Below are 16,319 nucleotides of genomic sequence, written 5' to 3'. Positions count from 1 at the left end.
TATTTTTGCAGAGACTAACTGCAGAAACAGCATCCAAACAATTTTAATTTGTGACCTTTTAACATAAATGGTAATTTCTTTGACTAGTTCTTTTACAGCCCATCCCATGTTCCTCCAAATACGAGCTGCCCAAAAATACTCTGCGTGAAAAACTAAATGTTCCCAGTGACAACTCTGATCACATCACTCTTTGCACATGAACACTGAAAGATGCAACAACAGCAAAAACCACTAGTTATTCTTATAACTTCAGACTAAATCCTAAATATAGTAAGTTTTCAAATTCTCTTTCCTAAAATTCAAATAATATGTTCATTGCTTTAACCAAAAGCTAGCAAAGTACAACTTGTATTGTGCTGCAGGCCATAAAGGGAACGTTCTTTATTTGAATCATGGTTGGATGAAGATGAAAAGTAGTTTTTGAAAATTTACAACAGTTCTGACACTACTGTGTGTTCCTCGTTACAATTTATCCCCCTCTATTTATCAGACTGAGTCCAGACCTTTCACTACCTTCAAAAAGATAGTTTTTATCAATTCTTCATGTCTTTATATCCAACCATAGGAAAACTGCATAGAATATGGGGAAAATCCCTGGTTGAGAAAAAAAACAGGGGTAAGAGAAGGACCACAGCAGCTGCTTCAGTCAGGCAGGAGAGGCTGTGGTTGAAAAGCAACATTTCGTAATTACTAGTAATGCACTCAGGCGACCTTTTGTTAGCACCTACCTATCCTAAGTAACCATTAGGCCATATAAAAAATGTTCCCAAGTAAAGAGAACTTGTTTGGAATTATCAGAAGCTCTTTCTCCTCTTCTCCACCTTGGACTGACATGTGACCAGCACTGCTTCCAGTACTTCACAGCAGAGAGCTGTATTTTGCTTGTGAATTCTCTGGAATTCTTCATTTCTCTACTCCAAACGAAGCTTTCCCCAAAATTAAACTGTTCTTAGATTAATTTTTGGAGAGTATCTGGTAGGCTTCATTTCATATTAAACAGTCTGTGCTTGCCTGTGGCAGCCTTTGTTAGCTCTGTACATTCAGACACTGGGTTTACAAGTGGAAAAGCAAAGTCTCAATTATGGAGAGATTTCAATACTAAAAAATACCTTAAATTTGACTTTCTGAAAAATACATTACCATCCTTCAAGTCAGTCTTTACATGCAGCATTACAGAACAAAATATCATGTGCTGAGATGCAAATACAGGTTTGAAATGAGACCACAGCTACATTATTTTATTGCAGGGCAAACACCTGACATCAGACTGTGCAGGTGCCTCAAGGAGCCACCACAACTACGCCTACAAGCAGGGAATGTTCTAAACAGAAAGGGCAAGGAGAGCCTGCAACTGATTCTAGAGCTTCCCAGATGATCCAGGATATGAATGTAGAGGTGGTGAAAACATAGTCCATCACCACATGCAACAACAGAGCCCTGACCTTTCCACAAGCTGCCGGAGTCCCAACTTACAGGACACAAGTGACTGCTGCTGTTTTCAAAGACTTTTAAAGGCTTTGTTAGCAAAGCCCTTTGCTAAAATGTTCTTTCTCTCCTTCTTTCTTCACATACTGTTTGTTGTGGGACAACAGATAAAGCTTCCAACTTAGGCAGTTCCTCAAAGGACTCCAGGGAACACCTGGAGATCTCTCAAGATGCTGGATACTAACAGGGTATGAAACACCTACACTGCAGTAAAGATCACCTGAAACAAAGTGTCCAAGCTCGGATGTGCAATTAAGTGTCTCAGAACTACAAACACCACCTAGAAATCCAGAGCCATTTAGTCTGGAATCACCCAGGAATTACTAGCGAGGTCACTTAGGAGGTGTCATCCTTACAGGACAGCATCCAGTTCAATGACAGAGAGCACAGACCTCGCTGGCAAATCTCAGGGCTCCCTAAATACTCACCTGTGCATTAAACAACACAAACAGTCTAAAAGACCAGCAATAAAACCTTCTGTAACAGCATCCCACCAACTCTTCCAATTTGTTTTTAGCATAGATGTACAAAGACTTTACATGCTTATATGAAAACTCAGCAAATTAAAGCTGACATCAGCTGCAACACAGCATTTTTTAACTAAGAGGAAGAATCAAACCAGTATTTCTCTACTTTGTTTTCCCACTGTTTAAAATGGTTCCTGTACACCTTTGCTGTGAAATAAGCTGAGTAGCAGTTACCTCACCACAACATTTTTCAAACACTTATCACTACACATTGTTGATAAAGAAGCTTTCATCCTACAACCACTAAAACTTTTCTTCTCAAAGCAGGATAGAACCTGAAGTTCAGTCACATAACAGAAGTCTTCAGAGAGATTTACCAAAAACTAAAGATATTTTATTTCTCAAAGCAAAATAACACATTGCACTTGGAAGATGTTTGCTCTCCATACTGACTAACACCTGTTACATACCTGAAGGGGTTTCTTGAGCAAGCCAAGTCTCCCCAGCAATTCCAGGCTGTAATTACACTGATCAAATCATCCCCACACGCATTAAAAAAATGGAAAGCAAGAAGGAGAGTCTTAATGGATCAACAGCTTCTTCTGATTTCATACAGCACATTAAAAGAATAACCATGGAAAATTCTGGCCATACATTAAGGCAATTCTTACACCCAAACAACTTGATAATATAGCATTGAGTACCAACACAGTTTTTTTTTCATAAATTATGATCTAAACAGAATACTAGTCAATTCACCAAAAGATATCAAAGATATCCCTTTATTACAAATGATCCAAGTATCCCCCTTGAGGCTATGGCTATCAGAAAGCATTTAGTTGGCTCCCAAGCCAATATTTTTTGGATCTGTTTTATTATGAAACTGTAACACATTTTCAATAACTTTTAGCTTTGCTATACAGAGAAACAAATAATTTCCCAGAACTCCTTTGGAAAATCTGACATGCGAAATGATTCTCTAGTCAACTTGTGTATTATTAAGCTGAAAAAAAACCCCATATACCGGATCATTTGATCACTGGAGAAAATGGAAAAGTATTGGGAGCTTCAGGACAGATGGACGAACTTCAGGTCATATAAAACACTACCAAGGCTGTATTTGAAGAAAAATGTGAAAGTTTGTGAAAGCGCCCCGGGTGAAAATACTTTGTGTTGCTAAGAAACATCATCCCTGATGATGGATGAATTAAATTGTCTCAGTTAGCAGAGCCAACTTCAGGCATCCCTCGTTTATTAGTAGAATGTTTTCTTGTACTGGTAATTTATTTCAACAGCGACATACAAATAAAAAGCCCTACCTTGAAATGAAACTGAGAATTTCAAACTTGCATAATTAATGCTAGGAGACAGAATAGAGTTTACATCTTGAACAGAATTTAATAACTAACATTTAAAAATGTAAACTTTGAAAATTAGTATTAATACATCCAGACCATTAAGAACTTATTTTAGGATAAAATGAAGCGTATATTTCTGCAGTGAAATATACTGTTCAACTTCCAACACAACATATAAGAATCCAGTGAAGAACAAAACTCTTCAAATATTTCTAGGCACTGAACAACATCGATATTCAGGTAACCAAATTTTTAACATCACTGAGAGAAAAGCATATTAATTTGTCATGCATTGTTATGATGACACCAACATAAAAACTACACATGAAGGAAATAATGCAAACCATCTGCTTTTCTCACGTGGATGTTGTCTTCGTGTTTCACCCAGTTGCTTTATTCATATCTTACTTACTGCTTCTCCTGCAGAACACATTTGTTAGAGCAGTGTTATCTTTCCATTTCTCAAGTGTTTGCTGATGAACTCCCATGGATCATACCTGCTTTGCCAGCCGTGCACTGCCTTAAGTGAAGTCCCTTCAAAAAGGTATAGCTAGAGCAGAGGACAGCCACCAGCTGCACATGGGGCCAGAGGAGGTCACCTGAAAGGGGAAAGAACAGAAAGCACATCTCACCTGGCACAGCCTTCAGAAGAAACAACAGCAAAAGCAAAGCACAGCGAGCAGGGAGCCCCAGCGTGAGCAGGACAGTCCTGAGATCAGGAAGCAAACACCCGACGGCTGTTCGGTGATGAGGGAAAAGGGCAGGGCTTTCTTAACAACCCAGAAAGGAATAGGCAGAATTTTATGCCACCCAGAAACCAACAGGGTTGTTGTGCTGAGAAAAAACCAAGGGCAAAGACGCATTTTGCAAGAACAGAGTTGGAAAAGGGGAGAATCATTAAAGAAAATAAATTTTCACTTGTCCGATGCCAAGGCTTTGGGGCTTTTCTTCCTATTTCCTAGAGTGTGTCCTAATGGAGATTTCACATTGGAAGCTCCAAGTTTTAGGCCCAGAGAGTCCAATTTAAGGAAAAAGGTGGAAAACTCTCTATAAACTGTTCTTCAGATTGCATCACAGCTTCCAAGCCAGAAATTACCACACACAGTAATATGCTCAGCTAGTCAATTCACAGGGGCAACCACAGAGGCTCTTCTTCCCAAATAACACCACCATGGAGCAGAGTTACCACTGGAGAGCCCAAGGAGAAGTATTAAACAATGATACCCATTTGGCTGCAATAGAGATGTGTTTCTTATGGGCCTAATAAGGAAGAGCTTTACAATCTGAGCAGAAGCCTTTCAAAACCTCAGAGGACATGTCTTATCTGCACCACTTCTGCTTCTGGAATCCCAGAAATCCTGAAGACAGAAGGCAGATCAGACTGCAGCTTTCCTAGGCACAGATGTTGCAATCACATCTGCCTTAACTGTAAGCCACAGTCCTTGCTACTTTCCAACTCTTTTGCAGCAGCTCTTAGTTGCTTTGGTTTTGGAAATGCCAGTGCAGAGGATAAAATCAAGTGTTTCTGATCACATCAGGTACAGAAAAACACCAACATAAAAATGCCTGCAGATTATGTTACAAGAGGATGAAAGACAAGGGTTTGAAGTAGAGAGATCATTTCTTGCCCTCCTCCCTTGTCTACATGATTCACAAAATAACACTTCAAACATTGAGATCTGATTGATCAAAGATTTTTTTTTAGAGTGTCAATCTGCAGCCATGAAGAATAACCATTTGTGTATGGATCAGACACAGAAGTATAATTAAAGGTGAGTTTTACACATCACTCCAACAAACTCAACAACCACGGACCCATGGGTGCTGATCCATGTAAACGTTCTCCAAGCTTTTTTTCTTTTAACTCATTAAAAAGTCCCCTCCCTTGATACCTATACCTACAAGATGTTGGATTTAATTTGTCCAGTTTTGGGCTCCCCAGAGCAAGACAGACACAGACAGAAAGAAACAAGACCAGCAACGGTCCCAAAGACTATGAAGGGATCAGAGCACAATCCACCCATTCTGCTCCAAAGGTCAGGTCTGCAACAAGGTCCAGGTTGCAGGACTCTGAAAACAATAAGCTTCTTCCTCTTGACATTTTCACTGCAGGATTATTTAATGTTTTATTTATTACTTGAATGATATACAAAATAGTTGTGGAGGTTGGCAGTTACCTTGGAAGGGCTGTGAGCATTCTGGAAAGCAGAGTTCTACTTGAAAAAAGTGGGACTAAATGATTAACAGAACTGAAACCATAGTTTTAATACTGAACTTTTAATACTGAGTTTTCCAAAATCAAAAATAATTCGAATTTTTGATAATAATAATAGGAGCATTATATGCAAAAGATGGTAAGATTCATTCTGTTCATCACTGACTAAGGTTGTATATGATGTTTAGGTCTCAATACAGAAACAGGAAACAAACGGTCTGAAGAAAAACCAAGTAATCTGGGAGAGTTAAACAGGCTTGGTGAGTACAAAAAAAGATGAGTAGAGAAAGAGGGCGCAGGCTTCAAAATAGGTTACAAGCAATTACAAGAATCATGTCCTACTACTGCAATATCCACAGCAGTACAAAAAAAAAAAGAACCAACTCAAGAAGCTTAACGGGTTAGAAAAAAAAAATTAGAATAGTATTAGAGGAAATATGCTACCTCCAGGGATAGTTAAACAAGGGATTAGGTTATGGAGGGGTTACACAAATCTTCACTGATTGTTTTTAAGACCTGGCTAGAGGAACATGTCAGAAATGGCCTGTACATATCTATCTTTACACTGAGCTATATATGCTCACATACACAGTACAGGGCCTCAGCGCAGAGCGATGACCTCCAGAGATCCACGTTTTCTTTGCTAAACTTAAAGGCTGCACGAGTTTAGGCTCCTGCCAGGAGACTCAGCAGGTGACCTGACTGCTCCTTAGAGCTCCAAGCAGGCTTTTGATATCTCTCTTTTCTAAATAGCCAAGGCAGACTGTGATTGACAATCTTCCCTCACATCAAGCACGCTACCTTAAATGTGAAGGACTCTGAATGATCCACCAGGGAAATAAAGTCAAAGTACAGAGAAGGAAATGGCAACTGATCCCGGGAATCCCATCCCGAGAAGGAAATCACAACTACCCAACTGGGCAAGGATGTGCACATCCCATTAGTACCTAGAGCTACAGGTAGTTATATTTTCTTTTCTAGCACCTACCATAAATAAGCCTTAATAAAAAGCAGTATTTAACAAAGTACTTAGAGAAACAGGGAGGGAAGGTTTGACGTTTCTAAGCTTATTTTCACAGCGGTATGAAAGGAAATGAGGTAGAGTCAGAGCTAATTCTCCTTATATAATTTCACACGGAATGATTAGTTCTGCCCCAACAGTAACAGCTTTCCAGAGGGTCCTACTTGTCTCCAAGATTGCATACAGATGCTCTAAGTGTAGTTTCCCTATTCTCCACTGACAACCAACTTAAAAGGCCAATATAATATTCATTTTCCTACAGAATGAAATTCACAGTGTGAACAGTAAAATAATGTCAGAGCTACCATGAAACTGCAGTTGCATGTTGGGGGCTGCGACTTTTAAAAGTTTAACTGTGAAATGGATTCACAGAGAGGCACATGCAAAGCCTCCTGGAGCTTTAGGTGTGTCCCCTGGTCACCAGGGATGTCCAAGAGCAGCACAAGCTGAGGCTGGACAACAAGAGGGCAAAGGCACAGAGGAGGAGCATTTGTGTCACATGCCCGGCTGGATTTTTTCCCTTTAGAAGGCAGGTTTCAATCATTCCTGTGTTAATGCTCCCCCTCTCTTAAGCCTGATTAGGAAAGACATTCCACATGCTGAAGGTGGTGGAATTCCTAAGTCACCTGGGTCGCTTCTGGGTGAAATACCAATTACTGGTAATTCACTGGAACAAGGCCTAGAAAAAAAGAAAGCCCTAAAAGACACCCCTCAGCCCAATGGTGAACATATCACATGGATAATCCTAAAACTCTTTGCAGAAACTTGTAATAGGTATTAGTACTTTTATAAAGCACTGCAGTGCTTTGTGTTTAATTCTTGAATAGACACTAGTAGAAAAGCCATATTCAATTCCAAAATTGCTACTGCAAATTCCAGCTCAGCTACTACTATTCCTTTAAAAACATACAGGTTTGTAAAGGATATATACAAATATACATAATAGTAAATTTAACTATCAATGAAGAACTTAAATCACACCCCAAAACAGCACGCAAAATAATATTATAAGAACCTTAAATGTGTATATCTTGCAGTTTTTAGCACAACCATTTGTTTTACAAAAGACCTACAGATTAAATACAAAGCACACTATTAGTTATAGGCACAAGAACGACCAATTTTTTATGCCTTGCCAGAAATAATGACTAATTAGGCCAGCACCACCCTGCAGTCATTTCCATAAATCTTGCCTTTATGTTTAAATCACAACAAAAAGAAAACTGACTTAACAACAACAAGAGCATATTTCTCATTAAAGTTTTCTTAAAGCAAGATCAGGACAAGAAATTATTCTCTTAAGTCAACATGACAATGTTACTGTTTATCTGGAGAACTTTAACTCAAACCAAACACAAAGTTACACTCAGAAATTTGCTGTATTAAACTGCAATCCAGTAGTCAGACAAGGTAATTGGGAAAACTTTCAACTGGGAAATCACAAAACACACAATTTCACAGAATCCTGATGGATTTATTCTTCTGCAAAGTCATCTCACAGCTTATTCCTTGTGTAAACCTTGAAAAGAAACAGAATATAAAAGACGCAATATGTTCAACTACTTGTTGAATTTTTGTTTTCTGGCATATTTGTATGTAAAGTAAATATCAAAGCAGAAAGATATGTAGGAAATACGATGCTGAGCATCAGATGAAACGAGAAGTTGTACTTCAATTAAGACTCTAGTTTTAAAATTATGGTGCTTCTGAGAAATCACTTGTTTAATTATATGCACCAGGCAAGATATTTATAAAAACACCTTATTTTCACTATGCGACAGGGACTTTATTTCTATATTATTTACAAAGGTGTCACCCAGTAAATAAAATAAACCCCAATAAAACAGAATCAATATCTATACAGTCAAATACTCCACAATAATGTAATTAATGCAAGGCTTTGAGGTTGTTTTTCCCTCTCCAAACCAACCTGGTTGGAAAGAAGAGGAGAAAGAGAGATATTTTTCCAAGAGCTGGTCTAGAAACAGTGCTATCCCTCGCTCTTCTTTCTCCCAAATATTCTGCCACTACAGTCACACACCATCACTGCTCTGGCTAATCATCCATTCCAGGTTTCCAGCATTCCCAAACATTTACTCTTGCATGCACAAGGGTTTGATATTCTGGAAGTGCTTCCATACAATGGCTTTACAACACTTCTGTTTCTACTATGAACATTTTATTAGGCTTTCGGAGGATGAACCAAAATTCTCAGTTCTTGAGAGAAATAACTCATGGCAACAGAGAGGTCTCCATCCTTCACTCAACATGCTTGACCACTGAATCCTGCCAGGGTGAGTAATGCCCAACATGGGACATGGATTCCATCCCAGAGAAGGAATAAAGCAGTGCATCATATTAAATCTGCATCCAATTACTTAGGCGTGAGCTTGAGGGGTGTGTTTTTCCCTCAATGACAGCTTCTAAAAACGACTGTGAAAGAAATCTTGCACTTTGGATGGCATTTTATTCATCAAGACCACGATCACCACAAGTTTTCTGCTGCCAGAGGCATGGCCAAAGTAACCTTTTTAAGAACCGCTGTTCCAGCTCCGAGAAGAAAACATTCCCACGGTATTTATGGCAATATCATACTTGTCCCATTGAGCACCACTAACACAGGCAACCTGCTGCACAAACAGGCATCTGACTGTTCAAAAATAAGCTTGGAACAAAAGTGGAAAATAGCACGTGAAGCCACACTGTTGTAGAGCTACAATACAGATGTTTTCAGATGCAAAACTGGTTAAATTCCCCTTTTTTCAGTCACACTGACATTAATTTTTCCACCGATTTTCCATAGCAATTCACCAAAACTACAACACTTCAGCAAAATTAAGTTATGAAGAATGTATTTAATCCAGTTGCATCTGCAGTGCCAAGAAGAAAACTTCTGCTAATCACATACATATTAAATTTTTCATGTTTGATTATATGTAAACCTACACACACACAAATACCCAAACTGAAGTTGCTTATACAGCACAAACTTGGGATTTGAACTGTTTGTGTTCTTTCTGTGTTTCAACCCTAAAAAAACTATTATTCAAGGGGTAAAAAAACCAAACCACACTCAGTGCCTGTTTACCTCCAACTTCTGCATTTCATCATTAATGTTACACAGCTTATTGTTAATTTTAGACATTCCTCCAGTTCTCATTCGGACATCAAAGAGCTGCACATACCCAAAATACCAGCAATCTGAAATCCTGACTTCCCTACTTACTAAATAAATGACTAAAAGTCATTTATAACTTGAAAAGATCTTTGATTTCTTGCCTACAGGAAATACTGCCGATCAAAAATAAAACATATATATATATGCTCCCATATAGCCATATAGGTGGGGTCCAGTTTTGGGATAATAGACTGTTGGGAGACGTGGCTTTCAGATTTCTACTTCATACTCTGTCTGGTGCTTCACACGTTTATTTTTACTTTCACATCTGACGTGCAGCAATATGGCCAGCGAAGGTGCGCGTTTGAGACATCCTTTGATATAAATCCATGGAGAAGTGAAATTCACACTGGGATTCGTGTCCTTCCTGCACTCAGGCACTGCTTCCCCGCTGCTAACTGCGCCGCTTACGGATGGCTGGGGGCAGGGGGAGGCTGCCTCTCCACAGCCCCCTGTTAACAATTCTGCCACCAAAGATTAACGTGATTTTCCTGCTTTACAAACTTAGTAGAGTCCATTTCTCACTTACAAATGTGGGGAAAAAACCACGATAGCCATGTTTTTTCCATGGAATCCTAACAGCCTTGCGTATGTATTTAATTTGTTCTTCAATTTTGCAATTCTTTTGGATTAGAAGTAATACTAAATTATACCAGTAATCCCAGACAATGAGATACTTGCCCTGTTCAAGTGAGCAAATCATTTGCCTTTGTTTTTTTACTACTCCCACTACACAGCAGCTCATGTCTCAAGCAGTGGCACATAGAGGCCCTAAAACAGAAGAGTCAACATTAAAGTCCTGTTATTTATACCAGTATCATAGAACAGAATCATTAAATACTTTGGGTAGGAAGGAACCTTAAACATCATCTAGTTCCAAACCCCTGCCATGGGCAGGACACCTTCCACTAGCCCAGGTTGCTCCAAGTCCCATCCAGCCTGGCCTTGAACACTTACAACAACTAAACACTCATATCACTAAAAGCCAAACCTCAAAATATATTTTCAGCATATTTCCTTACACCAGAACACAATTCTGTTCACACAGGAACATATATATGTTTCTTCTGAGCACCCAGTTTAAGGATCCAATTCTTATAGGGACAGCGGTTAACTCAGTTATTTAACCAGGGAACATCTCAACTCTTTGGACAAGACTTCATCTTTGCAGCTGGAAGAGCTAATACAAGACAGCATTTCACATCAAATGCAAAAAGCTCAGCAGCTGCAGGAGAAATGTCTTACCCCAATGGCTCTCCCAGCCTGGACTACATGGGACAGTTTGGGATAAACATATTCTGATCTTGTGAAGCCAAACAATGAGATGCATATATATTTTATTTATTTTCTACAAGTTAGAATCCAGATCTAACAAGTCAGATTACAAACAGTAAGGAATTTGAATTACAAACAGTAAGGAATTTAGAAGCAAATGCTTCTAAAACTACTGGCCCTCCCTACATCAGGAAGTGCTCGGGGGTGATCACAGCTTCCAACAGCCATTCGGGTTTTGCCCAAGAAGTTTATTCCAGGAGTCCTGAGTAAAGGAAAGCACACTGGTAACATACTGTTTTGATGACAGAATGCATGTTTAGACACTCTCACCAGTGCAGGACATTGGTCAGAGACCACAAACCTTCACTGCTCTGATCAAAACAGAAAGTAGCAGAGTCCACGCTGCAGACTGGGTCAGAGGCCTACAGTCCCCAAGGCATGCGGCTCTGAGCTATGGGTTTAAAGCACTTTGCAGTCACAGGGTGTAGAAAACATTTATAAAAAGCTAAGCCAGGAACTTTTTGTTTTCATATTCTCAAATTTTATTGAGCAGAAATGTTTGAGGATAGTTTACTGCTTTTACCGGCCACTCTAAAATGGGCCTCCAGCCAACTAGGTCTTTAAAATATGTCTATATCTTACTTTTAAAACAACATTAAGGAAGTTGTATAAGTTTTACATTGGAGTCTGAGTGACTTAGCAGCAAAAGGGACACATTTCAGCTGTAACACAGTCATGACTTCTGCAACAGCACCTGCTGCACTTGGTACTGATCCTAAGGCAGGAGAGAGACACACAGGGGTTAATTAACAGGCATTTAACTCGTGGCAAATCCCAGGAGGCTGAAATTCAGGTGTAACAGTATTACTGCATGAGAATTCAAACTGTGCATTTACCAGCTGAGGGAGGAATTTGGTGCTCTATTTGTAAAGTACCAACACCTGGAGCTGAACAGAGCTTGCTTCCTAGTTTCTACCATCACTATCAATCAACTGGGAAACTGATCCAAAAGTTTGTAAACAACACATGTTTACAAGATGTATTTGTACACACATTTGTAAACACCAAGGTGTTTACAAATATAGTGAGGATGACCCACACTTTTTTATACGTGGCAGGCACATAGGTACAAAAAAAGCCAGCACTGATTTAAAATCCTGCCTGCCCTTAATTGATTTGTGTAGCCTGGATTCACGCACTTAAACTGATTTTAGTACACCTGGGCTTCCAAGAAGAGGGAGAAAAAAGATGAAGCAAGAAGAATACACTCTACATTAGGCCTTGAAAGCTTCAATTAAAATTCAATATTGTGCTTTGTATAGAAGCTCTTAACATGAAAACCCTGTCATGGTTAAGATTTAAGGTTAACCAGGTTAATAGAGTCCAATAAAATAGCTCTATTGAATTATGCCAAACCATTGTCATAAGCCACACTAAAACCTGCTGTTCGACTTTACCTGTCTATTGGCTAAACTGAATCACAGTAATGTGCACCCACTTCTCACTAGCCTGAAAACCCTCCCATAAACCAAAATTCAAACTCCTTCTCCACTTCTTAAAAATAAATAGTAATAAAGTTCATGTATTTGCACCTTAAAGGGTTTCCTCCACTCTGCTGCTCTAGCCATTGCAGTCGTGTTAAAACCTGCCAAGTCCCACTCATCCCAGACACACTTCCCTAAACTTGGGATATGCTTTGCAAACTACATTTAAGCAGCTCCTCGGCTGCAAAGCAGTATGTCCCACGGCATTTTTAGCCTAAAATAATCAAACTAAAATCTATGTATTTTGTAAAAGTGTTCTTAATGTTTTTTGGTTTTCCTTCTATAAAGCATGATGCTACGCCAAAACTAAGGCAGGTTTTTCCAGGTAGTTTCACCAGCAAAACTGTTTACATGCACTGACATTTTGACGCTCGGAGCTGCAAAAACCTGAAAGCAGTTTCATTCCATTTAACTGCTTAAAAAAAAAAAAAAAAAAAAAAAAAAGGCAGCCCCTGGACGCGAAAGCAAAAAAACCAAAAGGTAAACACAAGAGCGTCCGCGGGGAAGGGGGCAGAGCGTTGAGGGGGCCCGGGGTGGTGCAGCCCGAGCTCCCCCAGCAGCACCTGCGGGGCCAGGCCCGGCCAGGCCGCGCTGCCGCCCGGGGCAGGGCCGGGGACCGCCGGGGGCAGGGCCGGGGGGAGCCGAGGGGACCCGGCAGCCCCTGCCCGCCCTGCCCGGCCCGGCAGCCATGTTGGGGCGGCCTGGAGGCGGCACCGGGGCTCCCCGGGGGGACGAGCGGCCCTGACTCCCCCCAGACCAAGGGGTCCACCCTCCGCAGGTGCCGGAGCCGCGGCGGGCGGAGCCGGGTCCTCTGGGCTCCTCTCGGCTCCCCCCGGCTTCACTCGGCTCCCCCCGGCGCCCGGAGCCCCCTCTCCACGCCGGTCCTGCCGAGCGCCCGCCCCGCTGACCCCTTCCCTCCCTGCCGGGCTGGCGCGGGCGGCCCCGCTGCTCACCCCACCCCGAGGGCGCTCACCTCCTCCTCCTCCTCCTCCTCCTCCTCTTCCTCCTCACTCCCGCCTGGAGACCGTCGGCACCGACGCGCCGCCGTGCCGGCCCCTCCCTCGGCTCAGAGCCGGCCCCCCCTCCCGCCCCGCCGCCCGGGGACCCTCCCTGCCCGCGGGGAGAGGGGACCCGCCACCCGGGGGGCTCCCCCCGGGATATCCCGGCTGATGGAGCGGGGCGGGATGGGGGGGTTGAGCAGAAGGGAACCTGAGCGAAGTGATGCCGAAGGGGAAACAAACCGTGCGAAGGAAGCGAGGAGACACTCAGGAAGAGTTTGGGAGGGGTGGAAGGGGTAAATAAAGAGGAGTTGTTCACCAGGTGGGCTAAATAAAAAAAATTAAAACCTATGATTTTCTGGGAGAAGCAGCTGAAAAGAGTGAAAATCAGGGCTGTTACCGGGTAGAAATGAGTAGGAGGTGTGTGTTTTTTCCCTAACTCAAGCCTTCTCAGGTGGTGCTGCTCCTGGGAGAGCTGGGCAGGTGCTGTCATAGAATCGTCACAGAATCACAGAATAGTTTGTGTTTGAAGGGACCTTTAAAGCTCATCTCATTCCAACGCTCCTGCCATGGGCAGGGACACCTTCTGCTAGCCCAGGTTGCTCCAAGCCCTATCCAACCTGGCCTTGGACACTTCCAGGGATCCAGGGGCAATTACAGCCTCTCTGGGCAACCTGTGCCAGGGCCTTACCACCCTCACAGGGAAGGATTTCTTCCTCATATGTAATCTAAACCTACTCTCTCTCAATTTGAACCCATTCCCCCTTGTCCCGTTGCTACGTGCCCTTGCAAATAGTCTTGCCCCATCTTTCCTGTAAGTTTCCTGAAGGTACTGGAAGGCCACAATTATGTCACCTCAAAGCCTTCTCTTTTTCAGGCTGAACAATCCCAGTTCTCTCAACCTTTTCTCACAGGAGATGTGCTCCATCCCTTAGATCAACTTGGTGGCCTCCTCTGGAATGTTATCATTCCAGCCAGGTGTATCAACCCTCTTTTTGGCCACAGTGAATGGCAAACCTCTCCAGGAAACCTTTTTTAGAAGAGAAATGTTTTGTCACACTGACTCAGTTTAGCGTGGTGTTATCTCTGGTATGTAGACACAAACTTTTTTTATTTTTTTTAATAGGAAGTCAAAATGAGTAACATCTAATGGAGTGACAAAGCAAAATTTCCACAGAGTACAGCTGTGAGAAGCATCAACACCAGTAACTTGAGGAGTTATGTATTTTTTCCTACTCTGGCTAGTCAGTGATTATGAAAGAGTGACGAGAAGGCTGATTTGCATAAGAAATACCCTCAGGACAATGCAGAGTTTTGTTTCATGAGTTTTTAGGTTCAAAAAGCCTAGTAAAGTTGTTTTCCAATAACTTTCCACTGTCCTGCACTTTTGAATTCCTGACTGTCAAGCTGTGGAAATGCCAGAATGTCACAAGGCAGACGGTTCTTCCTGGGTTTTACCTAGGCAGAAGTGGTAAAACCTGAAAATCTTTTAATATTTATTACACACCTTATAAATAATTTTGTAAGATTGTGTCTTTCAAACGGGGTGACAGATGAGGAGACCTTCAGTCTGGCTGAATAATTTGCCCCCAGCGTGTGCTGGAACGCAGACAAACAGGATGTTTTATCCCCAATTTATTGATAGAAAAATTGAGGCAAGGAAGTGAAGGCATTTATTTTTCAAGCGTAAAAGTGCTCATTTGTAAGCAGGCAATTTAGGCTCGAACTTTTTTTCCCCCTTTTTTTTGAGGAAAAGGACCGTGTATATACAGTTCCCATTGAAATTACACTTGAAGCACCCAAGCAGAAAGACTTTGGCCATACTCTTTTGGGGTCCTGCAGCCCTAATCCCATGTTCTAATTGGCCAGTAATCTGTGGACAGATATTGTAACAGTTCCTTTAGAATATTTTTCTACTTCTCGCTCATTTGCATACTAATGGCATAAAAATAGGCACTTCCTGCCAGTAATTAGTTAGAGCCCAGAATTTAAAGAAAGAAAAACACCACAGCATTATGGTAGACGGATGGTACTGAGGAAGCTGCAGAAAAGAGTCACTTCTCTGGTGCTCAGAGAGTGCCTTTAATTTAGAGTTCAAGGCTGGCAACTCTGTTACCTCTGTGTAACAGGGATTAACTGTTTGCTTGGCCTAATAACTTTGCCTCTAATGAGCCTTTCTAGCTTTTTTCATGGCAAATCGCTCGATCTGTCCTGCACCCAGGCTTGTTGCTGTAAAACTGTAAAATGTTTTTCTTTTTTTGCCTTTTTCCCAGAAAGAATAATGCTGGAGGTGAAGTCTGCACCATGAGCAGAGTTCCACGTGAATCACTGTGACTCAGACCATCATGGAGGCTGCTCAAAGGTTCTTCACCTAACAAGGCACTGTGAAACTTATACTACATCAGGTCATATGCAAGTTCTAGGTTTAAAGAGCCCTTTAAGAGCTGGAGAGCTTTGGATGTACATAAGGGGTTGTTTGACCTCTCATGTGTAGGCCATAGACTTGAGTGCAAACCAAGCTGGTGATAACTAGAAATGTTCCTCTTCTGACAGCAACATAGGAAGCTTTTAGTTAAGAAATCATAGAATCACAGAATGGTTTGTATTGGAAGAGACCTTAAAGATCATCCAGTTCCAATTAACTTGAATGAGAGAGTGAAAGTTTGTTTTGCTGCTTTCATTCCCCTGACTTCTGGAGATCCTCAGTACATGGAGCTCCTGGAGAGAGTTCAGCAGAGACTACAGACAAAATTAAGAGACTGGAGCATCTCTGTTACA

The 16,319-nt window shown here is 41.5% G+C and overlaps 2 protein-coding genes across 6 annotated transcripts in view; one reads left to right on the top strand and one right to left on the bottom strand.

Moving 5' to 3' along the window:
* Positions 1 to 13,599, bottom strand: part of GTDC1 (glycosyltransferase like domain containing 1) — a 181,218-nt gene extending 167,619 nt beyond the window's left edge. For 2 of the 5 annotated variants that reach the window (XM_027695898.1, XM_027695906.1), the window contains exons 1-2: positions 13,517 to 13,597; positions 3,808 to 3,909 (exon numbers count right to left, since the gene is read on the bottom strand). The gene's annotated coding sequence lies outside the window, so the exon portion shown is untranslated. Of the gene's footprint in view, positions 1 to 2,422; positions 2,504 to 3,722; positions 3,910 to 13,516 lie in introns of those variants that run through there. The other 3 variants (XM_027695901.1, XM_027695900.1, XM_027695899.1) reach the window with 3 other exon arrangements.
* LOC113973563 (collagen alpha-1(I) chain-like) lies at positions 8,744 to 14,883 on the top strand. Its single transcript, XM_027695852.1, has 3 exons — positions 8,744 to 8,840; positions 13,024 to 13,837; positions 14,668 to 14,883. Exons 1-3 carry the CDS (start codon positions 8,744 to 8,746, stop codon positions 14,678 to 14,680), a joined length of 924 nt encoding a protein of 307 aa, XP_027551653.1. The 3' UTR covers positions 14,681 to 14,883.
* The last annotated feature ends 1,436 nt before the right edge of the window (positions 14,884 to 16,319 follow it).

This window comes from Neopelma chrysocephalum, unplaced genomic scaffold (assembly GCF_003984885.1).
Source record: "Neopelma chrysocephalum unplaced genomic scaffold, ASM398488v2 Primary Assembly neopelma1_103b, whole genome shotgun sequence".
Classification (NCBI taxonomy): Eukaryota; Metazoa; Chordata; class Aves; order Passeriformes; family Pipridae; genus Neopelma; species Neopelma chrysocephalum.
Note: the sequence above shows the minus strand (reverse complement) of the source record. Positions and strands in the feature narration are given on the sequence as shown.